Source organism: Neoarius graeffei, chromosome 17, assembly GCF_027579695.1.
Source record: "Neoarius graeffei isolate fNeoGra1 chromosome 17, fNeoGra1.pri, whole genome shotgun sequence".
NCBI classification, from domain to species: domain Eukaryota; kingdom Metazoa; phylum Chordata; class Actinopteri; order Siluriformes; family Ariidae; genus Neoarius; species Neoarius graeffei.
In genome coordinates, this window is record NC_083585.1 from 71,084,428 (window position 1) to 71,108,142 (window position 23,715).

At 43.1% G+C, this 23,715-nt stretch overlaps 1 protein-coding gene across 1 annotated transcript in view; it reads left to right on the plus strand.

The window, feature by feature from the left end:
• Positions 1-23,715, plus strand: part of chd7 (chromodomain helicase DNA binding protein 7) — a 111,850-nt gene that overhangs the window by 64,066 nt on the left and 24,069 nt on the right. The window contains 14 exon segments of the mRNA XM_060897971.1: positions 527-656; positions 4,014-4,142; positions 4,304-4,369; positions 5,561-5,616; positions 6,350-6,464; positions 9,772-9,855; positions 9,960-10,097; positions 10,240-10,361; positions 11,139-11,382; positions 12,102-12,278; positions 22,403-22,546; positions 22,854-22,955; positions 22,958-23,101; positions 23,103-23,121. Coding sequence (XP_060753954.1) covers positions 527-656; positions 4,014-4,142; positions 4,304-4,369; positions 5,561-5,616; positions 6,350-6,464; positions 9,772-9,855; positions 9,960-10,097; positions 10,240-10,361; positions 11,139-11,382; positions 12,102-12,278; positions 22,403-22,546; positions 22,854-22,955; positions 22,958-23,101; positions 23,103-23,121 — 1,670 coding nt within the window.

The window sequence follows — 23,715 nt, forward strand, 5'->3', positions numbered from 1 at the left end:
TATTCCCACGTGACTGTATTTAACAGGGATGTGATGGAACACAAACCTCCAGAAGACACGTAAAACATTAGCTCAGACATTCCGGAGGATTCGTTCCAGTTTCCAGCCATATCTGCTGATGTCTGTGCACGTTGAGTTCACTGTGGGTCACTTTAGTGAGGTAGTTTCAGTATTCCGATTGTGTAGGTGTCAGTCATCCTGTCACCACCAGCAACGTCACCACCGTCATGTGTTAATCCAGTGGTTCTGATTCCCACTGGAGCCGTGAGACAAGATTACCGTTAATGTTACTGGGGCACCAGGGGGTAGGTTAACGTTTCCACCTTTACTGCTTTGCTCCCATCCGCGCACGCATGCCACTACAGCATCATAACCATAAACAGTGTGAGGGTGAACAGGGTCCAGCTGTAGCCACCAGTTTCGCTTGGAGCAAACGGATTATGGCGTTGTGTGGCCACTGGTTTAGCACGGTGTGTTTGTCTGGGTGTTGGTTGTAGTAAATTAAACTCCTGATTCCCTCCCCAAGCAGCAAGAAGTCTGACACTGAGAACAGCACTAAGAAGGAGGGGAAGAGGAAGAGGGAATCGTCCATCACTTCAGATACGGAGAAAACTCCACCCCATTCTCCAGAGGAGGAGGATGACGACGGGGTCCAGGTACACACCTGTTACTAACACTGCACTGTACACGGTCATGTCATGGAGCTTCCAAACACCATAAACATCTAGTCACTGCTTCATGGGGCAGGAATTTGTTTCCATGGTAACCAGCAGTGAGGCTTGCATGCTTGTTAGTTAGCTACCACACTCATCACTTCTAAAAGACCTAGCACACAGCACACGCGAGTCAGTTGATAGTTGTGCATTGAATCTGCACAATAGGGGACAGAAACGTAACTTGGAGTCACTGCTGTGATTGGTCCGTCTGCTCGGTAGCATCGTGTTTCAGCCTGCTCCTACTTCTCCGTGAAAATCAGAAGTCTACTCGTCCTGTAGATTTAAGCATGCTGGTGTTATTTTTGTGCTTCGCTCCTGAGTGCAGTGGGACTTGGGCTTCGAGCTGCTCATCCTGCTGAAAACGGACGAGTTAAAACGTCAGAAATGCTTTCAGTGAGAATTAATTTGGTTTATAATTAATCACGCAATGTTTCTTTTTACTCCAGAAAATTTGATTCAAAACGTTTTGCCCATGTTTTCTGTTTATTATTTCTACAGTGGAACATGGAGCTCGTAGTCCACGTGTGTGTGTGTGTGTGTGTGTAAAAGCAGTAAAATTTGGTGGTTCATGCGATCGCGCCTCCTAAAGGAGACCTGCACCTCACTAGCCATGTGCGAGCGTCGACACGGTGTCTATGGCCCAGGTTTGACTGAAGTATGAATTGGCCTTTACTTGTTAATGAGCCTTCAGGTAAAATAGAGCAGTGCGAGTGTGCAGAGCATGCTGGGTATTGTAGTGCCACAGCACTGAGGTTCCTATTAAAACCAGGGCTTTGAACCGGAATTTTTTTCCTATTGGTTCGTTCCGAACAGAAACGGAATTTTAATGTTTCCGGTTTTGGGTTCCACCATTAAATAGACGTTCCCGAACCGGTTAGAACAAAAAAATTTCGTTCCCGGAACGGTTAATTACTTTCCCTGTCAGCTGTTTAACAAATGGCTATAAAATCATGTCTCTGTCTCATCCAGCTTAAGCCAAATGTCGGCTAATTCTATTACAACCTTCATTAAATAAGACAAGAAATAATTCAAAACAATTATTATTTCAAATGTTGGCGATTTGGATTCTCAGTATGTCTTCCCATCTACACAAACAGAAAAAGTGCCAAAAATGAAAGATAATTCGTTTAGTGTGTTACCAAAGGCGAGTCAGGCCCTATAGAGGGCTACCGCATGACGTCACCGCGCCGCGAGATTTTGTTAGGCGCCATATTGGAAGACCAAGTACACATCTATGCAAGTACATACATACATAAAACAAACTACACCTGAAATGTAGCCAGGGCCGGTTCTGCCCTAACCTGGACCCGGGTGCAACATCGCACAACACCCCCCCCAAAAAAACAAAACAAAAAAAACACCAGTCTAAATCAGGACAACCATCACATAACTATAACTGTAAACATTTTATATCAACTATTTTAACTAAATGGGCTTTAATAAATAAGCCTGCAGGCAGCCACGGCGGGCTGCCTCAGAAAACTAACCATTCAATGACACAACTGAAAGCCTGCAGCCACGGCGGGCTGCCTCAGAAAACTAACCATTTGTCCTACCTTAAAACTCGTTTTGCATTTTCTGCCTCCTTTTGTGTATTTTCTTTCCTTTTCTGAAAACCCGATTTGTGTCCAGACATTTTTTGTTCTGCTACCAACGAACTAACTCGTCAGGTCTCGTCTCTCGAGCCCGCGATGATTCCCGTGGGAAGGGCAACAACTGATATGTTTTTACAAACAGCCAATAGGGAGGTTGTAACGTTCAGGCTCTTCTTTGCTCAGACACTCAGTAATGCACTTACTCACTGATTATCACATGGAGACGTGATAGCAGTCCACCTTCTCGCTCTCTCCATTCAGTCAGCGAACGTCACACAGGAAGTGAACCCCAGCGGGTCATAGAAACTTGTGCAGGAGAAGAATGACTTTTTTTATTTGTAGGCTACGGAAACTTTGAGGAACGAAATAAAAACCGGTATTAACCGGTTACCATTTATTTTTAATAAGCGTTTCTGTTCCGGAACATAAAAAATAATAAAGTTTCTGGTTTTGTTTCTGTTCCATGTGAAATAGAAAAAGTTCCCGGTTTTCGTTCCTTGAACCGGTTCAAAGCCCTGATTTCAACTGGGGCTAATCAAGCTGAAACATCACACACCACACAATCCTGTGTGAGAGAGAGACAGTATGGTGGTGTTGGTGACCTGCTGTGCTCATTCCTGCTCTATCGGCTTGGGAGCTCAGTCTGTTTGATCCATCTGCCCTCTTCTCTCTTACCTACACCCTGATTGGTCCGTTACTCTTGGTATTCTGGATGAGATGGTGCCAACATGCCTGTCACACAAGGTCAATGTGCCAGAAAGGGACAGGCCTTGTTGCCAATCAACTCGATTGTATTGACTTCAAAAATCTGCAAAATGATTTGTGTAGTGTGTGTGTATATGTTCAAGTTATCCCATGAAATTGAGTCATACATGAGCTGATAGCCGACAAAGTGCATAGCACAGAGTTGTTTATAAGCCATGTACGAGGAAGTTGAGTGGGATAACTTTTTTTTTTTTTTAAATATTCTGTCCACATTCACTGGATTTTGAGAAACGGAACATTTTTTAGCAAATTTGATGATAACTTTACTAAATGTTCCACAAAATCATTTCTGCTTAGAATTTAAACAAACTGGCAAAATGACGGGAGCAATTTGTGAAAATGCTATAATTCTGAAAAATAAAAAGGATGCATTCTCATCAAATACTTGCTTTTTTGTATATTTTGGTTGTTTTTGTAGGTTTTTTTTTTTTGGGTCCTCGGTTGGTTCAGCAACATGCTCTGCCATTTTGTTTTTCTGTACTCGGGGTATATGAGCTGATATCCTAATAGTAGAGTAGCCAGTTAGAGTGCATGATTGCTCATATCCAGTGAATGTGGATAGAATGAACACACGCTACAGTACAGGCATTTAGCAGACACTCTTACCCAAAGTGATGGACAGCGTACCCAGAGCAGCCTGGGGGGGGCAGATGATGATCAAAGGTACTTCAGCCATTCCTTTTGTTCCAGGGAATTGAACCGGTGACCTTTTGGTCCAAAGCCTGCTTCTCTAACTATTAGGCCATGACTTCCCTGTGTTAGTCACTGTGCTCAATTTATACAAACAAAATCACGACTGAAATTTTAAAGAAAAGCGGAACCAACCTGAGCCCTCAGGTGTATGAGTGAGTGATCTGCACTGATGAATTGTTTAGCTGAGACATGAAGATCCTTCACTTCTACTGTGTGTGTGTGTGTGTGTGTGTGTGAGACACAGAAGCGGCGCTCGAGTCGACAAGTGAAGAGAAAACGCTACACTGAAGATCTGGAGTTCAGGATCTCTGATGAGGAGGATGATGAAGATTCTGCAGGACCCAAATCTCCGTCTACCACATCTGAACAAACTGTGTGTATACACACACACACACACACACACACACACACAAAATGTAAAAAAAAAAAATATATATATATATATATATATATATATATATATATATATATAAAATGTGCATCATTGGACTGAGTGTAACATGCTGTTGTGTTGAAACCCCCCCCCAATGTTAGGAGGTGCCTGATGCTGATGGTCCCGTGGTGGAGAAGATCATGGGACTGCGTAAAGTGAAGAAGCAGGTGAGTGTAGCTGTGATGATTAAACACTCGGTCTCTAATGTAGTGTGACTGCTGTGTTAATGAGAACTGATGCAGGACCATGAATCTGTGAGTTTGCTTCAGGTCATAGCACATTTCACTCTGCAGCTCTTTAACCAATAGGAATGGAGAGGAGGCGGAGCTTTGTGCTGGGATTTCTGAAAGGACGTGGTGGTGGTGTTGGTGTGTGTGGTAACTTTTTTAGACTTGCTTCTGTAATCCTGCTGTGTGAGAGAGAGAGATGATCTGAACAGTGAGTATGTGAATAGTGATGTGCTGTGAGGCGTGTCAGTGCCTTTGTTAGAACAGTAAATGAGTGAGTCACCTTCCTCTTGCACTGAATCAACACCTGGCCTCGGCAGCACGTCTCTGTCTGTCTGTCCGTCTCAGCGATCAGAATCAATCTCTCTCATTCTAGCTATCAGCCAGTTTAGTCAGTTGGTTGGTCAGTCTGTCTGTCTGTCTGTCTGTCTCTTTGTCTCTCAGACGGTCTAATTGTCCATCACACGCTTTCCTCCTCTCTCACCACTCCAAATGTCTGGCTTTCTCTTCAGCTATCTGCCAATCTGTCTTTTTCCTGTTTCTTTCTGTCTGTCTGTGTGTGTGTCTCTCTCTCACTCTCTCTTTCTCTCACACACACACACAGAGACAGAGAGAGAGGAGTAGTGCAGTGGTAATGAGAGCAGTGAGGCGTGTGTGTGGTTCTCAGTAGCGTAGCTGTGAATGGGTTTCCTCGCGGGGAAATGGCAGGTTCTGGCGTCTGAAGTGGAGCTGTGGTTTGGCAGGAGGCCAGGCGTGGGTCAGCTCCCTGTGTGGTGCAGGGGGATGAACTGATTCATGACTCATGACTGCTCCCCCCCCCCCCCCCCCCCCCCAATGTGTACGCGCGTGCACAGACACACAGATCTTTCCTTCTCTCTGTGTGTCGTGGTTAGTGGAGGAGGGGAAACATGTGCATGCCAGAAAAGCAGAACTTGTTCACGTGTTGTTGGAGGAAAACATGCTGTGTGATAAACACATGGCTGCTGCTGATCCCCCCCCCCCCCCCCCCCTCCAGCGGTGATTTGTAGCTCTGCTGAACTGAAAGTGGAAAGTTAAGCAAATACTGAGCACCCTGAGCACATTACAGCCCAATCAATCTCTCTCTCTCTCTGTGTGTGTGTGTGTGTGCAGCTGGAGTTGGGACAGGAAGTGGAGATCGAGGAATTTTATGTCAAGTTCAAGAGTTTGTGAGTGTCTCTGACGTCTCCTTCCTGCAACATTACTCACACATGACTTTAAAATCAGCAGGAGTCAGTCAGTGTTCAGGCCGTATTCTCAATGTTTTTTATCCCTATCATGTTTTATTAATTCTAAAAAATATATTTACATACCTTCACCTAATACATAAATGTGTAACTAAACATGTGTGGGGCTTTTTTTCCCCATAGTTATATTGTGTAGCTATAAATTAAATTATAATAAGACTTCATTGTAGTTCTACAGTGACAGTTTAGCACTCAGATAAAAGAGCAGCAGTAAAAAAAAAAAAGAATATAAAATAATAATGAGGGTTTATTTTACATGTTTTAGCACAGTGAAATACATGTTTACTGTAAAAATTTACAATAAAAATATATTGTTACATTTTATATAAAAAATATGGCTTTAATTCAAACTATAAAAATAATTTAATTTAGAATTTAAAAAGGCCATAGCTGGAAAATACAAAATACAAGATAGTGTTGTATATAAAATGTATAGCTCTGTGGTTGCTTGTGCATAATTATTCAATTTTTTGATGTTTATTTTTGTCTATTACATTTATTTGCATTAATATAATTCCGTAATTTCTGTTTTCACTGATTTTATAATTTTTTTTTTTTTTTTTATTATTACACATTTCAAGATGGTAATTCCTTCATATGATTTCTGCCTGATTACTTAATGTTTGCATTTATATGCTTGTGTAATTGTGTGTAGCTCGTACCTGCACTGTCGCTGGGCTGATCTAGAGGAACTGGAGAAGGACAAGAGAATCCACCAGAAAGTGAAGCGCTTTAAGGCCAAACAGGCGCATAACAACTTCCTCACCGAGGTCAGTGAACTCCACTTCCTGCTGTGCCACCATTTTGTTTTTCCTTCCCTGGGTTTTTAATCCCAGTTTTACAGCTGGCGCTGATGATGGAGGCTGTGTGAGGAGGGAGTTTATGATGCCTCATGTGAAGGCAGTAAAATGACAGGGTTTATGACCTCAGCCTTTAGATTCTTCACATTAAAGGAGTCATTTGGGCTGAAATTAAACATCCACAGTGTGTCTGAGCTCGCTGCTGAACAGGAGGCTGTATGCTTCTGTTACGCATTAGCCATGTTGGCCTTGTAGCTTTAGTGTTGAGCTGTAGGAGTAACAGCATGTCGGTGGAGTATAATATTTGGAGTAAGAGAAATGCCAGGGGTGTGTACCTTTTGGCTGATGTGCTTTCTTTATAGGACAGCACCACAGTGTGTTTATTTTACAGCACTGTCCTCTGGATTTGTCCACATTAACTCACTCAGGGAGAGAAGTGAAGGTGTTAAAGCTGTTTTTTATTTACACACACACACACACACACACCACCTCACCTTTTGTCTCAAGAAGCAGCAGGTGTAGTGATGACATGGCTGTTGAAAGCATCAGATGAAGTGCTCACCATCACGCCCGCCTCTCACTTATTAGCTAATCCATAATTATTAAACATTTAATCTGTTGTAAATAACAGTACAGATTAAATGCACAGTTGAATTACTCAGTGTAACGGAGTAAGCCAGTGACTTTCCAGCACTGAAACAGGAAGTGGCTTCCATGTTTCTCTTCAACAGCTTGCGCACATGCACACGCCCCTCAGAAGTGTGAAGTCGGATCCGGAATGACATCACCCTCTGTTCCTTAAAGCTACAAAGTGGGGGGAAAACAAGGGCCGCTGTGTTTATCGATGTGCTAACCGGCTGTCTGCGCGGAGTGTATATTTACCTCACAACAGTGGAGTGTAGTCAGTGTTATAGATTCCACAGGTGAATGTGTCTGTATGTTGAGAGATCTAAAGCTGGTGGGGTGTGTACGCACACACACACGCGCACACATTAGTGCATATCAAACAGTTAGAGTATTGTTAAAGTTTTTTTTTTTTTTGGAATTTAATTCAAAAATGTGAACTTTTTCATATATTCTGTATTCATTGCACATAAAGTGAAATACTTCAAGCTTTTTTTTTTTTAATTTTGATGGTTATGGCTTATAGCTCATGAAAATCAGAAGTCCAGGATCTCAGATTATTAAAATATTTCCTAAGAGCACTCAAAGAAGGGTTTACAATACAGAAATGTCCCATTTCTGAAAGGTGTGTTCATTTATACACTTGGTTGGAGCTCCTTTACCACAAATAACTGCATCAGTGGGGCGTGGCATGGAGGCGATCAGCAGGGCCACAGGCTGAAAGCCTCTGCATGCTCTTGCGACAAGGCTTTCGCAGGTAGCTTTTCGCAGACAGTTGTAATTTATCGTTGAGCGGGGAGTAATAGGCGTGCGCGATGTTATTCACCGGCACAACGCAAGGGGGCGCGAAGTCATGAAATCGCTAGGAGTAGTTGGTGGGTGTGGTTAGTGGAGTGTTTATCCTCCGGTTACTTATGACTAGAACTGGAGTCGTATAGATGTACGTACTTCCTCACTTCCTCGATCAACCGCTCTTCGTGCTGCTCCATCTTCGCTCGTGTTTTTAAAAATGCCGGTCGTGAAAACCAACCAAACCCAGAAAGAAGGGAGGCAGAAGTGCATGTACAGCTGATGTAGAGTGGACCAATCAGAGCCCTCTTGTCTGCGACGCTGTCTGCGAGGCTTCTGCGGTGGTCACAATTTTTGGGAGGTGCGCGCAGAGCGTCTGCGAAGGGGGGGGGGGCTATGCAGACACCATCTGCGAGGACTGCGTTGTCAGCATAAATTGGCCTTGAGGTGTTACTGAAGCCCAGACCGCTTTGATGGTGGCCTTCAGCTTGTCTGTATTTTTGTTTCAGGTGTTTCTCGTCGTCTTGACAGTAGCCCATAGGTTCTCTCTGGGGTTCAGGTCAGGGGAGTTGACTGGCCAGTCAAGCACAGTAATATCAGGGTCAGCAAACCATTCGGTATTCGTTTTGGCACTGTGGGCAGGTGCCAAGTCTTGCAGGAAAAGGAAATCAGCATCTCTATAAAGCTTGTCCGCAGATAGAAGTATGAAGTGTTCTAAAATCTCCTGGTAGATGCTGTGTTGACTTTGGACTTGATAAAACCCGGTGGACCCACACCAGCAGATGACATGGCGCCCCAAATCATCACAGACTGCAGAAACTTCTCACTGGATTTCAAACCCCTTGGATTCTGAGCCTCTCCACTCTTCTTCCAGACTCTAGGATCTTGATTTCCAAATGAAATGTGAAATTTACTTTCATCTGAAAAGAGGACTTTGGACCACTGAGCAACTGCCCAGTCCTTTCTCTCCTTAGCCCGGGTAAGACTCTTCTGATGTTGTGTCTGGTTCAGGAGGGGCTTGATATTAGGAATGTGACAGTTGTAGCCCCTCTCCTGAAGGTGTCTGTGTGGTGGCTCTTGATGCACTGACACCAGCCTCAGTCCACTCCTTATGAAGCTCTCCCAAGTTCTTGAATCGATTTTTCTTGACGATCCTCTCAAGGCTGTGCTCATCCCTGTTGCTTGTGTGCCTTTTCCAGCCAGCGTTTTCAGCAATGACCTCCTGTGGCTTACTCTCCTTGTGGAGGGGGTTGATGATCGTCTTCTGGACAATTGTTAACTCGGCAGTCTTCCCCATGATTGTGGTTGTGTGGACTGAACTAGACTGAGAGATGCACAGGATTTATACGGTTTTAGTCAAACTCAAAATGATACACTCTAATATATTGAGGGGTTTTTTTTTGTGCTGTAGTCCATAATTATCGAAATTAAAATGAAAAAATGTTTAACTTGTGTAATGATTCTAGAACACATTAAATTTTCACTTTCTTAAATAACTGATGGAAAATATTAAACTTTCACAATATTCTAATTGTTTGAGATGCACTAATGCAGTGCAGCTGGTTTAAAGGTGTTTACTGCTGATGCTCTGAGCTGCCATGTTGATCTGATGGAGTAATGTGAACTCAAGCTTGAGGAGACCAGCCTGAGTTCCTGAGCAGGAGTTTTGATTTGAGGGCAGTGTTCTTTCCTAGGCAGAGGTGAGAAATGATGAGCTTTAATCGCTTTAGTTGCTACACGCAGTGGGATGCATGGTGATAAATCCACACTGTCATTTTTAATGAATTATCACTTTCTGGTCTCGCTGCAGCCTCAAGTGTGTGTGTGTGTGTGTGTTGTCCCATCCCACTGTTCTGTGTCTCAGATGGATGATGAGCCGTTTAACCCGGATTATGTGGAGGTGGACAGAGTTCTGGATGTTTCTGAGAGCACAGATGAAAATGGAGAGGTGTGTTTGTGCTGTACAGATTTTATTTCACATGCTGTAATAATGGGAGTGTGAAATCACTTCACAGTGGGACTTTAAACTAAACTGAGGTGTGTTTGCTGTAGCCGGTGAGTCTGTACCTGGTGAAGTGGTGTTCCCTGCCGTATGAGGACAGCACGTGGGAGCTGAAGGCCGACATAGACGCAGGGAAGATTGAAGAGTTCGAGCGAGTGATGAGTCGAGAGCCGCAGCTGAATCGTGTGGTGAGATCTCTGTCTGTCTGTCTGTCTGGCTTTATTCTCTTTATTTGCCTCTGGCTGAGAGTGCTGAGCGAAAGGGAAAAGCGCCACGTTCTTGTGGTTCGGGAGAAACCACGGAGTGTAATTTGTGTTTTATTGGAAACAGGAGCGACCTCCGGCTAGCGACTGGCAGAAATCCGAGAGTTCCCGGGAATATAAAAACAGCAATGCGCTCAGGGAATACCAGCTGGAAGGAGTCAACTGGCTCCTGTTCAACTGGTACAACACGTATGTGTACACACACACACACACACACACACACACCCTGTGTCACTGCTCTGCGTGTACATGCATTTCCTGTTTGTTTTTTCTGAACAAGTTGAAGGGTTTTAATGAACTCTTGTCTGAATCATGGAGCTCACACACATCTAACAGTGATTCAGCTGTATCTACAGTCTGTAAGGCTGTCTGAAATGACTATATTGAAATAATTTACTACCTCATTTTAAATCAAGAGAAACCTTTTTTCCTTCATGCTATTCATTTGGTCAGATTTATTAATCCTATTAATGAAGTCTTCATACACAGTTTTACTATAAATAAACTCACGACTGGAGCTGATGTGAGATTTAATACACAACTAAACACTGAGACCAAATGCTGAACAGTTCACTGAGCTAGAATAGAATTGTGTGTAGATTAATTCAGCTCTTCAATAAACTGGACTTGATTTTAAACAGCAGGATAAATTGGATCTTTTTCCCCCACTAGTTTTAACACATCATTTCATGAATATTTTTAGTTAATTTGCTTGTATTTTCACTGCTTTATCTAATTCATTATAACTATTTTGTCTCTATGATTTATTCTGCACTTTTATAATGTTTTCTGGTCCTGGTGCTTTTTTTCCTTTGTGAGACTTGTTTCCATGCGTTAAGCTTCTCATTAGCTGGAGGAGGCTGCAGGCGAATGACACACGTGTGCGCACGTTCCTTTTTGTACTCTGCTCTGTGTAGTGCTGTTCTCAGCATCTTTTTAAAAACATTTTTCTTCATACCTGTTCAGACGCAACTGTATCCTGGCGGATGAGATGGGTTTGGGGAAGACTGTGCAGTCCATCACATTCCTGTATGAGATCTACCTGAAGGGGATCCATGGGCCGTTCCTGGTCATCGCTCCTCTCTCCACCATTCCCAACTGGGAGCGGGAGTTCCGGACATGGACTGAGCTCAACGTGGTGGTGTATCACGGCAGTCAGGCCAGTCGCAGAACCATCCAGGCCTACGAGATGAACTACAGAGACACTCAGGTACCCGAATAACCACACGCTGCCTCACACCATCTCTAATATGGCATGTAATGTGTGTGTGTGTGTGTGTGTGTGGGGCATTATGACCGCTCCAGGGAGTACTTATGTGCTGGCACTGATCATTTATAAAAGTTTAACATCAAGTTTGAGTTTTTTCTTTTGTTAATGCTGTTTAAGTCCATGTATTGATTTCTCACTTGCACATAAAACGAGGCAACAACGAATCCAGCGCAGTCATGTTTCAGTCCTTATTCACTGATTATTAAGTATTACTGTTTTTGTGCATGAGCTGTTGTGCAGCTCTATTTGTCTCTTGGATTATCAGCATCTCTCACACACTCGCTCTCTCTCTCTCTCTCTCTCTCTCTCTCTCTCTCTCTCTCTCTCTCTCTCGCACACACACACTTAGTGGAGAATTGTGTGTATATATACAGCACATCAACATCTCACTCCTCATCTCATGTACTTTGTGGTTCCCCCCCCCCCCAAATATAAAGTGAGCTTCCTAATTCAACCCTTGCTTTTCATTATTAACACTTTAACATATCAGTGTGTTTTGTTTCTTATTTGTGATTTCATCTGTGTTGTAACTTCCTTTTCCTCCCCCACATGTTTGTGTAATGAAGCGTCCTGACATTTCCTGTATCTCCTACTGTGTGTGTGTGTGTGTGTAGTGGATATGATGGTTCATGCTCGTGTGTGTGTTCTCGTCCTGTCAGGGTCGTGTGATAAAGGGGGCCTATAAATTCCACGCAATCATCACGACGTTTGAGATGATCTTGACAGACTGTCCGGAGCTGCGTGGCGTTCCATGGCGCTGTGTGATCATCGATGAGGCTCACAGGCTGAAGAACAGGAACTGTAAACTGCTCGAGGGACTCAAGCTCATGGACATGGTGTGTGTTTACTGAAGTCACGTTACACTCAGGCCAGGATTCGTACTGATTAATGAGCTCCACAGCACACACTTCAATCGGTTATTCACCGGCCTCTGCAGCTCAGGGTTTACTCCTAACCCTGAGCGCTCGTGGGGGGGCGCTGTTCATACCGCACATACAGTGCTGAGCGTAAATGAGTGCACCCCCTTTGAAAAGTGAAATCTTAAACAATCTCTCAATGAACACAAACAATTTCCGAAATGTTGAAAAGACAAAGTTTAATATAACATCTGTTTAACTTATAACGGGAAAGTAAGGTTAATAATATAAACTTGGGTTACACATTTTTCAGTTTTACTCAAATTAGGGTGGTGCAAAAATGAGTACACCCCACAACAAAAACTACTCCATCTAGTACTCTGTATGGCCTCCATGATTTTTAATGACAGCACCAAGTCTTCTAGGCATGGAATGAACAAGTTGGCGACATTTTGCAACATCAATCTTTTTCCATTCTTCAACAACGACCTCTTTTAGTGACTGGATGCTGGATGGAGAGCGATGCTCAACTCGTCTCTTCAGAATTCCCCAAAGAAAATAATTTCTTTACACCACAAAGGTGAAGGCTACAAGAAGATCAGCAAAGCTTTACTTATCAGTCAGAATACTGTAGCAAAAGTGGTACAAACATTTAAGAAAGCTGGAACTGCAGCCATCTCACAGAGACGTCCAGGTCGTCCACGGAAGTTAACACCTCGACAGGAGCGTCTTCTGATGAGAAGGGTTGAAGAAAATCGGCATGCAAGTTCACTGCAGTTATCTAAAGAAGTAGAAAGCCAAACTGGGGAGACTATTTCCCGTAACGCAATACGGTGTACACTGCAGAGGAATGGCATGCATGGATGCCGTCCATGAAAAAAGCCTCTCCTAAAGCCCAATCAATCAAATTTTATTTATATAGCCCTTTACAATAACCAAAAGGTACCCAAAGTGCTTTACATCAAAGCCATAAAACAGAACACCAAAACACATAAAAACAGGTTTTGAGTGCGGAAGGTGCCACCGTGCTGCAGATTACCAAAAGCCTTTCAGAAGTACATGAAATGGAACAGACGAAACGAAGCACCCCTCAAAAACAAGACTCCCCTAGTCAGGATTGAACGCCAATCTAAAAAAGTAGGTCTTCAACTTTGATTTAAAAAGGCCGAGATCAATAGTGGTGCGAATGTCGGGGGGCAGATTGTTCCACAGTCTGGGAGCAGCGACAGCAAAAGAACGATCACCCCACTGTTTATATCTCGACCTTGGAACTTCTAACAGAAGCTGACCCGAAGAACGCAGGGCCCTACCATGATCACGAATAGTTAAAATCTCAGACAGGTAAGAGGGAGCCAGGCCATTGATGGCATTAAAAACAAACAGAAGTTTAAAATCAATTCTAAAATGGACTGGAAGCCAGTGGAGTGACGACAACACAGGAGTAATGTGCTCACGTCTAGACGTGCTTGTTAAAAATCGGCCCGCAGCGTTCTGTACAAGTTGAAGATGTAAAATTGAAGACTGGCTGAGGGCAACATAAAGGGCATTACAGTAGTCCAGTCTTGAACTGATAAATGCATGAATTGCCTTCTCGAGATCCTGCCGACTGAGAAACGGCTTCACTTTGGCCAAGAGACGAAATTGAAAAAAGCTCGTTCTAACAACAGAACTAATCTGTTTATCAAATTTAAGCCCACTGTCAAACGTTACCCCAAGCTTTTGTACAAATGGTTTAAAAAAGGGGGCCAGAGTACCAAAATTTTGTTGTAAAAACATTTGACATGGGTGACGTGCCAAATAAAATACATTGTTTTGTTATCGTTCAAATGCAAAAAGTTCCGTGCCAGCCAGTGCTTTACATCAGTAATACAATCCAGTAACTTAGTAAGCGCCGTATTTTCATTGGGTCTCATGGGCAAATATATCTGCAAATCATCAGCATAAAAATGAAGACATTGTGGTTTTTTTTTTTTTTTTATAATTGATCCCAGAGGTAACAGGTACAAAGAAAACAGAATAGGGCTGAGAATAGAGCCCTGTGGCACCCCACAAGAGAGGGATGCATATGAAGAACAGAGGTCGCCAATCATCACAGCAAAGCTCCTATTTGCCAAGTATGACCTAAACCATTGGAGAGCAGTGCCATGAATGCCAACATACTGCTCTAGGCGAGATACAAGGGCTACATGGTCAACTGTATCAAAGGCCGCTGTAAGGTCGAGCAACACCAGCATGGCAGGATTCCCGGCATCCACAGACAGAGCAATATCATTATGCACCTTTAACAGTGCTGACTCAGTGCTATGTCGGGATCTGAAACCAGACTGGAATTGATCAAGAACAGAATTTCTCTCTAAAAATGACTGTAATTGAATAAAAACAACTTTTTTTGTGCCCAGGCACAAAAAAGCCCGCCTAGAGTTTGCCAGGGCCCATGCTGACAAAGATGAAGACTACTGGGACTCTATACTCTGGAGTGATGAGACCAAGATAAATGCTTTTGGAACTGATGGCTTCAAAACTGTATGGCGTCACAAAGGTGAGGAATACAAAGAAAAATGCCTGGTGCCTACAGTGAAACATGGTGGTGGCAGTGTCCTTATGTGGGGCTGCATGAGTGCTGCTGGTGTCGGGGAGCTGCATTTCACTGATGGCATCATGAATTCACAGACGTATTGCTCTATACTGAAAGAGAAGATGCTACCATCACTCCATGCCCTGGGTCGTCGTGCACTTTTCCAACATGACTAAACACACATCTAAGGCCACTGTTGGATTTCTGAAGGAGAACAGGGTGAAAGTGATTCAGTGGCCAAGTATGTCTCCTGATCTGAACCCAATCGAACACCTATGGGGAATTCTGAAGAGACGAGTTGAGCATCACTCTCCATCCAGCATCCAGTCACTAAAAGAGGTCGTTGTTGAAGAATGGAAAAAGATTGATGTTGCAAAATGTCGCCAACTTGTTCATTCCATGCCTAGAAGACTTGGTGCTGTCATTAAAAATCATGGAGGCCATACAAAGTACTAGATGGAGTAGTTTTTGTTGTGGGGTGTACTCATTTTTGCACCACCCTAATCTGAGTAAAACTGAAAAATGTGTAATCTAAGTTATATTATTAACCTTACTTTCCCGTTATAAGTTAAACAGATGTTATATTAAACTTTGTCTTGTCAACATTTTGGAAATTGTTTGTGTTCATTGAGATATTGTTTAAAATGTTACTTTTCAAAGGGGGTGCACTCATTTACGCTCAGCACTGTGTACCTAATAAGTACAGGTGTGAACAGGGTCAAAGGTGCATTGGGATCTGATCACTCGGCCCACGTTCAGAGGGGCTCTGTGCTGCCTGTGGCCACGTTGTAGTAGCAGTGTGTATGTGAACGTGTCCTGGGGGTCCTGCTGAGGATCCACCCACTCTACTGATGTCCACTGTGTCCGTGTACACACTCATTCACACACCAACGGCGTCGTATTAAAGTGCAACATCATGCTAAATGCTTTAACTTCTGTCAGGCTAAGAACCAGAGTTCACATTGACCTGGTTAAAAAAAGAATAACACGTTTGACCTTTTGCCAAAATGTAAAAAGAATTGATGTCTGTGCTTATTTGCATATATTAAGGGGAAGTGAGGTCTGATCACAAGTGCTCACTTGATGTGTGTGGAGGCACAATAAATTCCAGGTGTGAACCGGTGTACTTGGAGCGGTCCTGATCATAGACATATAAACATAGACGCCGCATTGAGCTGGTGGCCGTTGCTGGGATACGTCAGAGTGTCCGCCATATTGGATGTGGCAAATCTTCCCCGTAAACCAATGCAAGTAAATGGACTGAACTTCATAAAGCCCCTTTCTACAATAATATTTAACTCCATGCCTTTTATTCACCCATTAAGACACACACGTATATATTTGGGAAACAAACAGGCATCAAAACAACACATATAACTTTTAATGTGATGGTTATAAATAGTGTGCGAAATCCCCTGTACACTGCAAACTAGCGACAGATCCGCGATAGATAGGTCAGGTAAGCTAATCAGTCAGCATACCGTAGCAAGCTACCAAAACCTGAGGCCACAATAACCAACCTACAAGGCTGAATATGATAAATGATGGAAATAGTGGAAAAACTGGAAATAGTGAATGAAAATAAAAATGTACTGTTTTATTTATTTATTGAGTCGCCACACAGACCTGCTCTCGCTGAATAAAGTGAGCTGAATGAGCGCCAAACTGAGTTCGGCCAGGTTCTAACGCCATACCAAAACAAAATACATCACTGATTCCTTCACATTCAGAAAGGTTAAAACATTCATCATACGTTCAAAAACGTTCATCATAGTGTGGCACTGTATTCTCTAATTCTCACTGCTTATAACTCTACACCCCCCCGGTGGAGATGAGCTGGGAAACTGAAGACTGAAGGAGCAGCTCCCTCTCTGATCCTGACTGTCTCACCTGTTCTGTCCAAATCCTCCGTTCTGAAGTGTTCACTGCACAGCATGGATGACGGAGTAGCAGAAAACCCTTCCCGTCGCACAGCTGTCTCCCACTGCCTTTTCATCTCTTTTTTATTTTTGGGAAACCTACACAGTATGTGAAAAGTTAGCTAAGCAACTAACAACAATCAGCATAGTTACGAAGGAAATACTTCGTTGTTTGGAGACAGGTTTCACCGAGCGGCTATTGTGCGCGAGACTTCATATCAGCCACAAAGTCAGAAAAATCTGTTTGTAAAATTACGTTATAATGACCAAATACAATGAAAAGTATTTTTCCAGTCTCACCTGTGAAAGGTAATCCCATGTGACCTCGTTTGGACGGTAAACCTGTTGATGCAGTTAAATGCAGCACATGAATGAGGCATCTTTATTCTCGGCTGCTGTCTAGACGCTATACCAGAGACGGCTGAAGAATCTCCACTTTGCCACATCCAATATGGCGGCGAGAATGACGTATGATTCTATGCAGAAGGCGGCGTCTGTTTATACCGTATGTCTATGGTCCTGATTACCCACTACACAGGTTAGCAGCAGGTGTGAACAGGGCCCATGTGTGACTAAATTACATCAAGTATTATTCAGCTGTTAGCTTTATTAGCAAGTCTGTATTCCATACTGTAGGGATGGTTTTTAAATATTATATTTTGATATTTCCCAGCCCTAATGATATCAGCAAGTGATGTTTAAAGTGCCAATCCCTGTGATTGGCTCCAGCGTATTCATCAAACCAATCCTACAGTTTCAAATCCCCTCCCAGTTTTACTTCCTGCTGTGTTTAGTTCCTGCATTTGTCTTTAAAATGGAGGAAAAATTAGTCGTGTTTTGTGTTTAACAAAGTACATTTTGAATGATGAAACGATCAGAACGTAAAACTGAAGCGGCCCCGCCCACAGAAGAGACAACACTTCCTGGTGTGAATGCAGGGCAGTAAACAGGGGCTTCAAAGTTTGGGAGAATAGCAGGGTACAAATAATTTACAGCAGGGTGCAAAATGGTAAAATGTCTGCCAGCGGCAGACATAATGCACACAGCGTGCAGGGATATATATATATATATATAATATAAAAAATATATCGGGGCTTTGAACCGGTTCAAGAAACGAAAACCGGGAACTTTTTCTATTTCACATGGAACAGAAACGAAACCAGAAACTTTATTTTTTATGTTCCGGAACAGAAACGCTTATTAAAAATAACGGTAACCGGTTAATACCGGTTTTTATTTCGTTCCTCAAAGTTTCTGTAGCCTACAAATAAAGTCATTCTTCTCCTGCGCAAGTTTCTATGACCCGCTGGGGTTCACTTCCTGTGTGACGTTCGCTGACTGAATGGAGAGAGTGGGAGGGTGGACTACTATCACGTCTCCACATCTTAAATAAGAGTTAAATATTGCAGTCTATCGTTATTCAAAAATGTCAATTTCAAACACGATATCAATATATCTGTCCACGTTAATGAGAGGCTCGCGAACATTAAATGACGTTAACCTCTGTTAGCCTATCAATGCATAGGGCCTGACTAGCCTTTGGTAACACACTAAACGAATTCTCTTTCATTTTTGGCACTTTTTCTGTTTGTGTAGATGGGAAGACGTACTGAGAATCCAAATCGCCAACATTTGAAATAATTTTGAATTATTTCTTGTCTTATTTAATGAAGGTTGTAATAGAATTAGCCTACATTTGGCTTAAGCTGGATGAGACAGAGACATAATTTTATAGCCATTTGTTAAACAGCTGACAGGGAACGTAATTAACCGTTCCAGGAACACAATTTTTTTGTTCTAACCGGTTCGGGAACGTCTATTTAATGGTGGAACCCAAAACCGGAAACGTTAAAATTCCGTTTCTGTTCGGAACGAACCAATAGGAAAAAAATTCTGGTTCAAAGCCCTGATATATATAATATAAAAATCTCCTTCTCACCCCCGACGGGGGTGGGTGGTATCCATGTCATCCTCAAGCTTGGGTCCTCTACCAGAGGCCTGGGAGTTTGAGGGTTCTGCGCAGTATCTTCGATGTTCCTAGTACTGCGCTCTTCTGGACTGAGGCTTCAGATGTTGTTCCTGGGATTTGCTGGAGCCACTCTCCCAGTTTGGGGGTTACTGCCCCAAGTGCCTCCACTACCACGGGGACCACGCAACCCTTGACCTTCCACATCCGTTCCAGCTGCTCTTTCAACCCTTGATACTTCTCAAGTTTCTCATGTTCCTTCTTCCTGATGTTGGCGTCAGCTAGGATCGCCACATCTATCACCACCACTATCACCACCACCCTCTTCTGCTCTTTGTCCACCACCACTATGTCCGGTTGGTTAGCCAGGATCTGTTTGTCAGTCTGGAAGCTGAAGTCCCACAGAACCTTGGCCCTGTTGTTCTCAGCCACCTTCTGTGGTATGGCCCATTGGGACTTGGGTACTTCTATTCCATACTGGTTGCAGATGTTCCTGTATACTATCCCAGCCACTTGGTTGTGCCTCTCCACGTATGCTGATCCAGCTAGCATCTTACACCCTGGTACTATGTACTGGACTGTTTCAGGGGCTTCTTTGCACAGTCTGCATCTTGGGTCTGATCTACTCTGGTAGATCCTGGCCTCTATGGCTCTTGTGCTTATGGCCTGTTCTTGTGCTGCCATGATTAGTGCCTCTGTGCTGTCTGTCAGTCCTGCATTATCCAGCCACTGGTAGGATTTCTTGATATCAGCCACTTCCTCTATCTGACGGTGGTACATGCCATGTAGGGGTTTGTCCCTCCAGGTTGTCTGTTCCTCCTCCTCCTCTGCGCTCTCATCAGGGTTCTGCTGCCTGAGACATTCACTTAGCAGTTCATCCTTTTGGGGCCATCTTTCTGATGTATTCTCGGATTTCCGATGTTTCATCCTGGACCGTGGTCTTGACGCTCACTAGCCCTCGGCCTCCCTCTTTCCGCTTAGTGTATAGTCTCAGGGTGCTGGACTTGGGGTGGAACCCTCCATGCATGGTGAGGAGCTTTCTAGTCTTGATATCTGTGGCTTCTATCTCCTCCTTTGGCCAGTTTATGATACCAGCGGGGTATCTGATGACTGGTAGTGCGTACATGTTGATGGCTCGGACCTTGTTCTTACCATTCAGCTGACTTTTCAGGACCTGCCTTACTCTCTGGGGGTATTTGGCTGTGGTTGACTTCCTTGTGGCTTCTTCATGGTTTTCATTAGCCTGTGGGATGCCAAGGTACTTGTAGCTGTCTTGGATATCACCTATGTTGCCCTCTGGTAGGTCAATCCCCTCAGTCCGGATCATCTTGCCTCTCTTTGAGACCATCCGGCCACACTTGTCCAATCCGAATGACATCCCTATGTCATCGCTGTAGATCCGGGTGGTGTGGATCAGCGAGTCTATTTCTCGCTTGTTCCTGGCATACAGCTTGATGTCATCCATGTAGAGCAGGTGGCTGATTGTTGCCCCACTACAGAATTGGTACCCGTAGCCGCTCTTCATGATGATCCGACTGAGGGGGTTCAGGCCTATGCAGAACAGCAGTGGTGATAGCGCATCTCCTTGGTATATGCCGCACTTGATGTTGACTTGGGCAATGGGTTTTGAGTTGGCCTCTAGGGTTGTCTTCCACATTTCCGTTGAGTTCTGGATGAAGGTCCTTAGGTTCCTGTTGATCTTATACAGTTCCAGACATTCCAGTATCCATGTGTGTGGCATTGAGTCGTAGGCTTTCTTGTAGTCAATCCAGGCAGTGCACAGGTTGGTCTGTCTCTTCTTACAGTCTCGGGCGACTGTTCTATCGACCAGTAGCTGGTACTTGGCTCCTCTGGTGTTACTGCCAATCCCTTTCTGTGCCTCGCTCATGTATTGAGCCACATGCTTACTCATTTTTGCCGCAATGATGCCTGACAGGGCCTTCCATGTTGTGCAGAGACAGGTAATTGGCCGGTAGTTGGATGGGATGGGTCTCATATGAGTGATTCCATGCTTATGGGTACTGAAATGGGGACATGAACTTATTTTTAAAAATTCACCTAAAACCATTTCTTTTTTTACCATCAGGTCACAAAACATGTAATCTTTAATGAATGATATGTTAAAAGATAACTTTAATTTTCTGAGATGTAATAGAAACATATTTATATGCCAAAGTCAGAACGTAACAGAAGTGTTGTGGACATATATATTCTCAATTTTAACAATGTAGAATTACTTTTTGAAACATAGGAAAGTGATGTTTTAGCAAATATAATTAATAAACATGTGTAGTAGAATAAACATACACATTCTTTCAATAAGATTAACATGGTATAGAGCTAGATTGTAATTAATTTGTAACAGAAGTAATGTAACAGACATCATTTTGGAACTCATAGGCTTGACTTTGGCATATAAATGTTTTTATTACATCTCAGAAAATTAAAGTTATCTTTTAACATATCATTCATTAAAGATTACATGTTTTGTGACCTGATGGTAAAAAAAGAAATGGTTTTAGGTGAATAAGTTCATGTCCCCATTTCAGTACCCATAAGCGTGGAACCACTTTTTTATATATATATATATATATATATATATATATATATATATATATATATGAGAGAGAGAGATGCAAGTACGAATTTTTCATGGGGCGGGATGGTTTGGAACAGGTCATCTAAAATTGGGATAACATTTACCCGGGACGGGTATTTGAGGCGGGTTGTCTAGCTTAAGCTTGATTAGCGTTGTTACGCACGCCAGTGTTTCCCACAGAAATTTGAGACTATGGGGGCAGCCCATGGGGGGGTTGTTTAAAATTGAGTGATATGTTAAATATTAAGTTATTACTTAAAAACTATTGATTAAAAAAAACAAAGACACTGAGAAATGGTCCTATAAACAACTTTACCAATATAAAAGATTGCCAGGACTACAAAAATGCAGAAAAATAGGCTTTACTTATCCAAATGCACCTGTTGGTTCAAAAGTTAAAGTGCAGAGAACCTCACAGCACAACATGAAGTTACCTTAAAATATAATATAAATGCCTCAGTTTTCATGTAAGAAATAAAAACCTATTAATACTAGTACTGTGTGCAGGCAGTCTCTCCTGAAGACTAAATTAAACAATAATTATAAACTAATAAAATAAATGGCTCAGGCTTCATAGAAGAAAAAAACAATTTGAACAGAATCTCACAGTATGATGCTGAAGCTGCCTAAACAATGGAAAATAAAATACCATTTTGGCAAAAACGTTGGCATCCATTAATTTCTTGTATTAAGTAAAAAAATGTTGCCAGATACTGCTGACGTTTTACAGCCCAAAATATGTTCAAAACCCGCCAAAATGCACTTAAAACCGCCCAATCTGGCAACACAGGCGGCAGTAATGGCTGCACTCATGTTGAGGATGTAAACAAAGTTGACGCGGCAACGGACATACATGACATAGTGGATGTAATTTACGTTCACAACTTTTTTTTTTTTTTGCCGTCAGAAATATTTAATATTAAATTTTGTGACTTGACTGACAATAGCCGGCGGCATAACAAGCCACAGACGGCGATTTGCTGCCGGTGACCGGCTACTTTTGAGACCGCTGAGTAAAGATGTTTCTCTCTCCATCTCTGACAGGAACACAAGGTTCTCCTGACAGGAACCCCACTACAGAACACAGTGGAGGAACTCTTCAGCCTCCTGAACTTCCTGGAGCCGGAGCGCTTTCCCTCAGAGTCCACCTTCATGCAGGAGTTTGGAGACCTCAAAACTGAAGAACAGGTGCAGCTGAACACGCATTCAGTTCTCTCTCACCATAACACGTGAACAGCAGGTTGTTTTTGTGTGACACATTGAGGTTAAGTCCCTGTGAATGAGCTGTTACTATAGAAATGAGTATTTTAGAACAAGTGCGTTAATATAAACCTGTGATGTGCAGCTGCACTACTGTCAGAGCTGCTGGTAAAGAAATCAACACCTTCCAGAACTTGGCAGAGCTTTCATCATGTGCAGTTCTTAAAGGTCCATTAGAAAAACCTGTCGAGAAATACATCTCTTCTCCCCCCCCCCCCCCCCCCCCCCCCCCCAGGTTCAGAAGCTGCAGGGAATCCTCAAACCCATGATGCTGCGGAGACTGAAAGAAGATGTGGAGAAAAACCTGGCACCAAAAGAGGAGACCATCATCGAGGTGGAGAGCTCACCAACATCCAGAAGAAATACTACAGAGCCATCCTGGAGAAGAACTTCACCTTCCTGTCCAAGAGTGGAGGAGGAGGAGGATCGAGTGTCCCCAACCTCCTGAACACCATGATGGAGCTGCGCAAGTGCTGTAACCACCATCCCTCACCTCATCAACGGTATACACACGTGCCCCTCTACCTATCAGTGGCGTGTGTATACACACACCACACACACACACACACACACACACACACTTGGTGATGACCACTGACGCCTGATGCATCTGATTGTGAAACACTTTCACACTGAGACCTGCCCACTTTTATTTGGAGTCCACTTACTCAGCAGTTCTTTATTTTATGTAAAGTCACTGAGGTGTGTGTGTGTGTGTGTGTGTGTGTGTGTGTTTTTCACATTGAGTTTGAGATGCTGTTGTAGATATAAATGTAGTGAAAATCTAATGTACTCCGCCTACTTTCTGTACCTGTCCTCAGGTCCACTAGTTCAGTCTCCTCAGCCAGTCGTTAAAGACGGGTGACTGTGTGCCATCACTGAGCCTCTTCATGAAGCGTGCAGTGTAAATACTGATTATAATGATGTAATAAACTAACGGCAGGAGGGGAAATTCACTTGCTGTCTAGTTTATTGTCGAGCTTGATTGACTAGTTAAGCTTAGGCTCCGCCTTCATTGACTCAGAGCTGTGATGCAACAAAATCAAGAAGTAATTTTAAAACTAAAGAAATTTTTCACTTATGCAAAATTTTGGATG